Consider the following 8250-nt stretch of genomic DNA (forward strand, 5'->3'; position numbering starts at 1 on the left):
TTATTGATAAAATTTAAGAAAAAAAGTATATAATTAGTATAAACAAGTTGAGTTATGGTATTTATTAATGTATTTTAAGACTGATGATTAATTATAGTAAGTATATATTGGTTAATTATGGTCATAAAATAGGAAATTACAACTTTACTTTATGGGTTTCTGAAATAGTGTAAAAAAAGGTGCTTCGAATCATTACTATTTGATTCGGACATGTTCTAAAAAATTTGAGGGATTTCGAATTGTTTGTTGACACGGATAAAGTCAAGGAAAACCTCTGAAATTATTTTAATATTGGATCTTGGACATATAATAGTTTCGAATCGAATCTCGAATTTTTTGTTGGTCTCATGCTAGTTTTTATTTTGAGGCTATATAAAGTCATGTAAATGCTTGAAGAGTGTAGTAAAAAGAACATTTGTGCTTTTCTTTAGCCAAGTTATAAGTTTGTTAATTGTAGGTCGTTTAAATTGCTTGCATGTTTACAATCATTCTAGTTTGACATGATCAATCTTACTTGTTAAGTAATCTGAATCTCAAACAAGTGTTATTGCCTTAGAGAGATATTCAATAATTTAAATATTATTTTTCCTTAGAGTGATTTACCACTACTTCGCTAATAAATAATTTGTTTATGACTTACCTATAAAACTAAGTTCCTTAAGAACTAAGGAGAGGGTGGGACCCATTGTTCAACTCGAAATCAATACTTACTCATCTACTTACTATGCGAAAAAGAACGAAGAATGTCACATGTTTTATTGTACTTATGTATTGTTTACGACCACAAGGTTAAGAGCCTTGCGCTCGAGCAAGACGAGCATTTGGGAAAATTTCAACAGAAACGTTAAACTTATTACACAAACTTGTTCTTGTTCCTTCTATTATTAAACCCCAAGTAGGTATTTCATTTCTTCTACCATGATTTGCCTAGTCTTTGTGTATTTTCTTCTTTATTTTTTTAAAACAAATTATAATTCAATACTTTCCTCGGGCGTAGGTTTAGCTCCTTGATTAAAACGATTCGAAGAATTTTGGAGTTTGAAAGAGCGAGAGAGTTCGTTTTGGAGTAGATGATCAATACCACTTCCTTCTATGAGCTATTACAACGAGATAGTCTATTTAGAACTGTTGGTTACAAAGGTCTAAAAGAGCGGTTGAAATGCTTTGTTATAGAAGCTGAAGCTCTAGTACAAGTTGTGTTCATTGATATAATCATTACAAGCAATTGGATCCTTCATAAGATGTTTGTAGTTACACTTACAATTTACACCTCTGGTATCACTGATTCTTTAATGAACAATTCTTTTAATGATCCAATTATAAAACTAAGTTCCTCTTGAGCTAGTAAGAGAATAAGGTCACATTGTTCGAATCTCAAAATCATCACTTACCATATATGCTAAAGAGTGAATCTCATCTCATGAAATTATGTTTCCAGCTCTATATTTAGGTCAAGTCCTCGAAATGGTAGCATATGGTTGGATATAAAAGTCATTTTCACCCACAAACCCTCACAAGTAAGAATTCATAACTTACTTAACACTAAGATCGAGTCGCATAAAATCATCTTGCGAAGTATTTATCTTAATTAATAAATTTATAATACTCATTGTATAAGATATCCTCGACCCACATGCTTTGACTTGAATAATTTAAATCAAATTATTTGTAACAATTAAAAATTTGGTCAATAGTGTAGGAGAATAAGGCACTCCACTTTATCTATATTAGACTCTTTATATTATTACTTAAATAATATCTTCCTCCGTCTCATCTACACATTATTTTAAGATTATACTAATAACCTTGAGTTCTTCAAATAATTAATAATATTAAATTACTAATAAAAAAATCAACATTATAACTAAGAATTAAATAATTTATTACAAGATTTTAGAACATAATTCAAATAATTTTTCTATTGGACGACATTTTTAATGCTTTCAATCCCATTAGATATTTTGAAATGATATTTTGAACCATTATGAAATCTTATTGTACGTACGAAAACTTAGGATAATTTTCCTATTTGTGTGTATGAAAATTATATTGGGACGTAAAACTCCATATACGTGTTCATAGGAATTATAGTAATTAACTATCGATGTACATGAGAAATATGGCTTTGTTGGCAATTATATGTCTGTGTGCATGAGAACTGTATCACCTCTTTGTAATATATGTATGATAATTACTTATTTGTGTGCATGCAATTGTATTAATGCTTTGTGATTTTGACATGTGGCAACTAGTTATATGAGTATGAGAATCGACCAATTTAAACAATTTGTGAGTCATGTGAATTTTACATTAAGAAGAATCAAGCTATCATTCAGTCAAGGGTTTCCTTTTAAGGTTATATAAGCCACGTAAGTTATCTTTAACAAGGGACTTAAAAAAAAGCAGTAAAAAAATGACTAAGTTTCTTTGCAAATGATTGCATGCTTATAATCATTCAAACTTGACATGATCATGCAGTGATTCGAATCTCAAATAATAATTTTTTTTTTTTTGTCATTAGGACTAAGTGTTCTTACTTTTTCTTTAAGCCAAATGCTAAGTTTTTTTCTTTGTGGAGTGGCTCGAATCTCAAACAAATGTTCTTGCCTTGAGATATTCAATAAAAAAGGTAATCTGAATCTTACTATATCTTTCAAGAAAGAGCAAATACGTATAAGGGCCACAACAAAATTAAGAGCCTGGTGCTCTACCAACTGAACGAGACGGGTCAATAAAAACTCAATAAACAACTTTAACTTTTAACTTTTTAAACAAATTATAATTCAATATATGATATTAAATTAAGAAAAAGAAAAAAAAAATGAAATGGTGCAACTTAAGCTAGAAAGAAAATCAAAACATTATTGTAAAAATTTACCGCCAGTGTACATAAATCTAAACCTTATAACTTCTTGGAAGGGAGCCATCTATTACAGTCATATTACATTCAACAATAGCATTTACAAAAGAAAGGGAAAAAAAAACCTACCCAAATCGACCCTTATAGATGCAAGTTTATAACGGTGATTCGAGGGTAAACACGAGAAATCAACCATAACCCATATTGAGACGGTTCTCATTTCCAGCTTCATCGAGCAAGAAAAGAAATACGCTTTTTTAAGTTATAAGACTTTAGAATATTCAACGATGCATAAGTCGTAGATTTATCGAACTACTACTATTGCTTGCTTGTTCACCACCAAAACTCAGGAGTTCCGCTTGTGGGAACGAGCTGTTCGACCTCACATCGAGCAAGAGATCCTGGTCAAAACTATCCTCATCAAAATGTAAAGATTCCAATGTGAAGGAACTTCCATCAGATGGCAAAGCAAATAAACTTCTTGGACTAAAGCAACAACTGTCGTCAATGAGTTCCTTGCTTTCTACGCTAGTCTTCGTCGTCACCCTTCTCGGACTCATCATTGTAATCCTTGTTTCTGAAGATGAAGATGTAGCTTAGTTACGCTAACGATTCTCGAGAGATGTAAAAAAGATGCAAGACTCTATTCCGCTATTAGAAGCATGCACGTGCGTATACTAAATGCAAGATATTCACCAACCTGAAAACTTTTTGTTTTGAGCATCAAGCAATCTCTTGTCATCCACAAAGCTAGTAGAACATTTCTGCAGCCCATAAAAAAGTTGTCAATCACAAGATCACCATGATTCCCCATAAGATAAGATCGTACCTTAAGTCGATCGTATTGTTCCACCCATTTTGATTTAGACAAATCCCACAACACGAGTCGACTCAACGTCTTGCAGTCTTCTCTTTTCGCACCCAGAAAGGAGAAATCAAAGACTCCTTCAGTGAGCAGCTGCTTAAATGAATTCAAATTCTCCTTGAATTGGGGGCTTTCAAACATGCTATTCAAGCTGCATTAAAGAATATATTGGTTATAACCACAATATGAGTGCTCACATGGATATAATATTTTTCCTGATCAACAAGGAGGAAGATCCTAAAAGTATGTATAAAGATTAACCTGTCTGGAAGCTCTTCAGTATCAACAGAAGGCAAATACTTCATTAATTCTCGTTGATCTTCACACGTCAATTGCTTCGTAAACTCTCTGAAGTTTAGAATGACCTATTACCAAACATGGAGCGGAATTATGACAATGGAGATGCTCCATATTTCAACAAATACATGTAGCAAAAAATATATATATCTGCGTGTGCGCGTGCGTGTGAGTGTGAGTGTGAGTGTGCGCGTGCGCGTGCGTGTGCGTGTGCGTGTGCGTGTGCGTGTGCGTGTGCGTGTGAGTGTGAGTGTGAGTGTGAGTGAGTGTGAGTGTGAGTGTGAGTGTGCATGCGTAGTGTGCAGTGTGCGTGTGAGTGTGAGTGTGAGTGTGAGTGTGAGTGTGAGTGTGAGTGTGAGGGTGCGGGTGCGGGTGCGGGTGCGGGTGCGGGTGCGGGTGCGGGTGAGAAAGTGAGTTTTAATTGAGAAAGTTGAAAGAATGTACAAGGGCATACAAAAAACAAGTTGAACAAAAGGGAGTCCCACAAGCTAACTACAAAATGGCCGAGTCTCCGACGCCCACAAGGAGGGCATCGAACATGACCACCTTCCGAAACTACATCACATAGCCTCTCCGCCCCTCTAAAAATATGCATGTACCAAATATTAAGGTTCGTTATCCATGCATATATTTCATAATAATCAACGGATTCTTCAATGATCATTTCGACCATAATTCAGAACAACTTTCCAACTTCACATTAAAAAGATATATATATTAGGCCACTTGTCTTTCGATCAAACGTCGAGCTAAAACCATAAGAATGCAACTTACAGTTAGATCGATATTACAGAGAGGCGAATTATGATTCCCAAGCGCTTGCACTTTTTCCAATTGAGGCCTGTCCCTGATATTACAAACACGAAAAATATTAGTTCTTGCGCTCATAGCTACATACTCGAAAATATTTGAATTCAGTTTGGTCCTAAGCTTACTTTTTGATTTGTTCCTGCAAGAACGCCTGTCCATTAGAGTGCTTTCTCCCGATTCCAAGAGTAGAAGGAACGATGGACGACTCTGAATAAGCCTCGTTTACAGAGAAATGTTTATGATCAACTGAAAATGAGCTTGCTTCCGACTCCTCCTCTCGAGCAATGGAACTTGGATGCCTCATGAGAATGCTTCCATGACCTATCTCTACAGAGACCATTGGAGTTTCACTCTCGAAAAGCAAATCCTCCTCAGAAGATCCAGAGAAGTACGACTGCTGTTCACGTAAAATGGTGTATAGATCTTTAGTGAGTTTCTCGACTGCAGTAGACTTCGGATGATCAACACAGGTCCTCTTTCTCGAAGGCACCATCGACTCCCAAGCTGTCGACTGTGAGGGTCCTGGCGAAAAAATAGAAATAAGCTACAACTGAGATATCCCATACATACAACAATGCTAGGTTAGTTCGTCAATGAAGTAGCTGTATTCATAAGAAAGGCAAGCATAAGGTCCAAAAAGCTGTCATACAAACACTGCTCACATATACGTCCAATTGGGGCGAGAATTTGAACTTCCAACTTCAAAAAATGAATTCGATTCCTAAATGATTAAGCTATGCTCATGATCGTAAGATTACTGGACTTATTCACGATCATCGAATACACAAGTACGCCATTTGATATTTCTTGCAGTTCTATTCTAACTTCAGCAAACCCACAAACTAGTTGTGCACGAACAAATTTTTAATTCTCATATGTCAATCGTATAGCGGACCAACCTGTCAGATCACTTCCATCGGCGCCACCGAATTGTGCACAGCTCTCGGAATTTGATATGGCTGATCCAGAACTTGATCTATTACTTGTATCTTCATCCACTGCCTTGTGGAAGCTCTGAGCATGATCAGGGATAACCCCAACCACAACTTCATGATCTTGATAATGCTTTCTTTTAAGCAGTTTCACTTCTTTGTTCTTATACATGGACGAGTTCTTCAACCTAGAGAGCCTTTTATCATCGTACTCATCAGGATCTGCCCGAGCATGAAGAGGAGTATAGTTTGCAAGACTTCCCTTCGTCCTCCATCGAGATCCACATGCGTTGCACAATACTGGCTTATCGGGAGGCCCATTGCGCCAGAGTGGTGTGCCTGTTTCAATTTTGTTATATTAGGATCTATTGCTAAAGAAATAACTCATGCAACAAAGGCAACATCGATACAAACTAAACTCGAGGAGACAGTTACAGATACCCAATCACTAATAAGTTCTATGTCAGCTAGAACGGCCAACGTGCAGCTCTCAAACAATGGAAATGGCTTGTGGCCATTACAATGACATAATTCAAACCTCTCAAATAAATCACAGCTCAATTGAGTTACTGAAACTAAACTTGGAAGGCTTGGTTATAGAAATGAAGGACGAAGAACCCAAAAGTTAATAACTCTAATGAAGATGACGCAACGCTCGACTGAAACTCTAAGTGGAATAGACAGAATCAGAACTAGTCATTCACGTCCCTTCACGAAACTTGTTTGTTTCCAAGTCAATGACCTCGTGTACATATTTCGATAGTCAATAACATGATCAAAGAAGCATCTCTACCGATCAGTCCTTATTGTCTTCTTCATGCCATTTCACTCTCTAACCTCGAAAAGTCAAGCAGGCCTGATAAAAACCAGCAACTATAAAATCGGAACAAGCTCTTGCAGCAACTTGATTAAGGAAGATATCAATCAATGTGTTCAAACATTCACAAGAACAGCCATAGATATCAATCAATTCTGCAATCCAGGAGGGTGGGTGTGCATATTTAACAACTTGAGAGCCTACCAGTGATACAAAGGCATAGAAGTCCATTCATGTTTTCAAGTGAATGCTTAAAATTGAAGTTTATTTAATCATGAATCAAGAGGGATAGCTTAAAAGTAATTCAGAACCAAACATACCAGCATTACAAGGGGATACAATGTGGGCTTCACTAAAAGATTGTTTTCTTTGATGTAACTCAGAAATTAATTCAAACATAACATAACGCTAAACTTCATCTTTGGGTTCATTGGGGATTGAAATTGACTCAATATGATCTTCGAATTTCTAAGAACTTGCAGCTAAGACAGAGTTTAGAACGAGCAAATGAGTATCAAGGGAAGGGAAGGGAAGGGCAGGACAGGACAAAAGACATCCACTATAAACTCTTTGGAGAGGGGAAAATCATCAAATCTCACTGGGTTTCTAAGATTGGAGCTGTTTTAGATATCAAAATCAGAAACAATTCTAATGAATTTCATAACTGATTCAAGGAGTTTCTTATGTTCTTATTCATGATTAAGATCATTTCATAACCAAATTACATATACACATCACGTAAAAACAATTTTCAAAACGTCTAATGAACAAACAATAAATTAGAATAAAGTTTGAAACCCTTGTTTACAAAGAGAGCAGGGCAAAAAGGAAAACCAAAACTGGAGAAACAAGAACTCACTTGTAACTCCACAGTGATAGCAAGGCCCTTGCTTGCCCATCTCCTTCTCTTCCTTTTACAAATTTCTCCACAAGATAAAGCAAATTACAAAAGAAAAATTGGGTAAAAAACAAAAATATTCACAAAAATTACACAAAAATGGAAAAAAATGATTGGTTTGTTCTTCAAGCCTTTATATGAACGCAAGGCTACAGGGCACAAAACCCTTTTCTGCAAAGAACCCAGAAAGGGGAATTTGCAGAAACAAGCAATAGCTGAAAGACCCAGAAGAGTTTTGCCTAAAAAAGTATGAAAAACCCCAACAAAGATGAATGAAAACAGAAGAAGAAGAAGGAGAAGAGCAAAATCAAAGCAGAAAAAGCCCAAAATCAATCAAAAGTGAAGAGATTAAAAGGGTTATTAATTGGGAATCTGTACAATCCAGTGGAAGAGAAAGGAGCAGTGCAAGAATCTCACAATGGGTGTAGGAAAAAGAGAGGAAAAACAAAAAAAAGAAAGGCAAAGGGAAGGTGAAATGGTGGGAGAGGTGTGGGTGTCTGTGTGTGACTCTTCCTTCCTTGTTGTATTGTATCAAGTAAATAAATGTTCAACTTTCCTTTCCTTGATTTAATTTTGGTGGGTTATTGAAAATTTCTTTTTTTTTTTCTTTTTTTTTTTTAATTTCCACCCAAATTTATTTTACAAACACTATATAATCTCAAATTATTAAAAAAAAAAAACAATTTTTTTTAGCTTATAATGGCAAGTGAGGTGTAGAGGAATATTATAATTATAAAAAATGAATATTATTATTGTGTATGTACTTGTTGA

The 8250-nt window shown here is 35.4% G+C and overlaps 1 protein-coding gene across 3 annotated transcripts; it reads right to left on the bottom strand.

Moving 5' to 3' along the window:
* Positions 1-2886: 2886 nt before the first annotated feature.
* LOC111498389 (GATA transcription factor 26-like) lies at positions 2887-8003 on the bottom strand. Of its 3 annotated transcripts, XM_023149614.1 has the most exons (9): positions 7441-8002; positions 6558-6620; positions 5732-6103; positions 4958-5354; positions 4797-4869; positions 3987-4090; positions 3690-3876; positions 3561-3624; positions 2887-3437 (listed from the first exon to the last, which is right to left on the bottom strand). In XM_023149614.1, the coding sequence occupies exons 3-9, from the start codon at positions 5934-5936 to the stop codon at positions 3142-3144; spliced, it is 1326 nt and encodes a 441-aa protein (XP_023005382.1). In that variant the 5' UTR covers positions 5937-6103; positions 6558-6620; positions 7441-8002; the 3' UTR covers positions 2887-3141. The 3 variants fall into 3 exon arrangements, with proteins under 3 accessions (XP_023005382.1, XP_023005380.1, XP_023005379.1); XM_023149612.1 differs by lacking the exon at positions 6558-6620 and having other exon boundaries at positions 7441-8003; XM_023149611.1 differs by lacking the exons at positions 6558-6620; positions 7441-8002 and adding an exon at positions 6902-7419.
* Positions 8004-8250: the final 247 nt, after the last annotated feature.

This window comes from Cucurbita maxima, unplaced genomic scaffold (genome assembly GCF_002738345.1).
Source record: "Cucurbita maxima cultivar Rimu unplaced genomic scaffold, Cmax_1.0 Cma_Scf00025, whole genome shotgun sequence".
NCBI classification, from domain to species: Eukaryota; Viridiplantae; Streptophyta; class Magnoliopsida; order Cucurbitales; family Cucurbitaceae; genus Cucurbita; species Cucurbita maxima.

Excerpts from the sequence above, each read along its gene's own strand:
- LOC111498389 (XM_023149611.1), bottom strand. The coding sequence starts at position 6,980 with ATGTTTGAATTAATTTCTGAGTTACATCAAAGAAAACAATCTTTTAGT. Across the intron at positions 4,870-4,957 it reads TTGCAGGAACAAATCAAAAA|GGACAGGCCTCAATTGGAAA; the intron begins GTAAGCTTAGGA and ends TTGTAATATCAG. Across the intron at positions 3,625-3,689 it reads AACAATACGATCGACTTAAG|AAATGTTCTACTAGCTTTGT; the intron begins GTACGATCTTAT and ends TATGGGCTGCAG.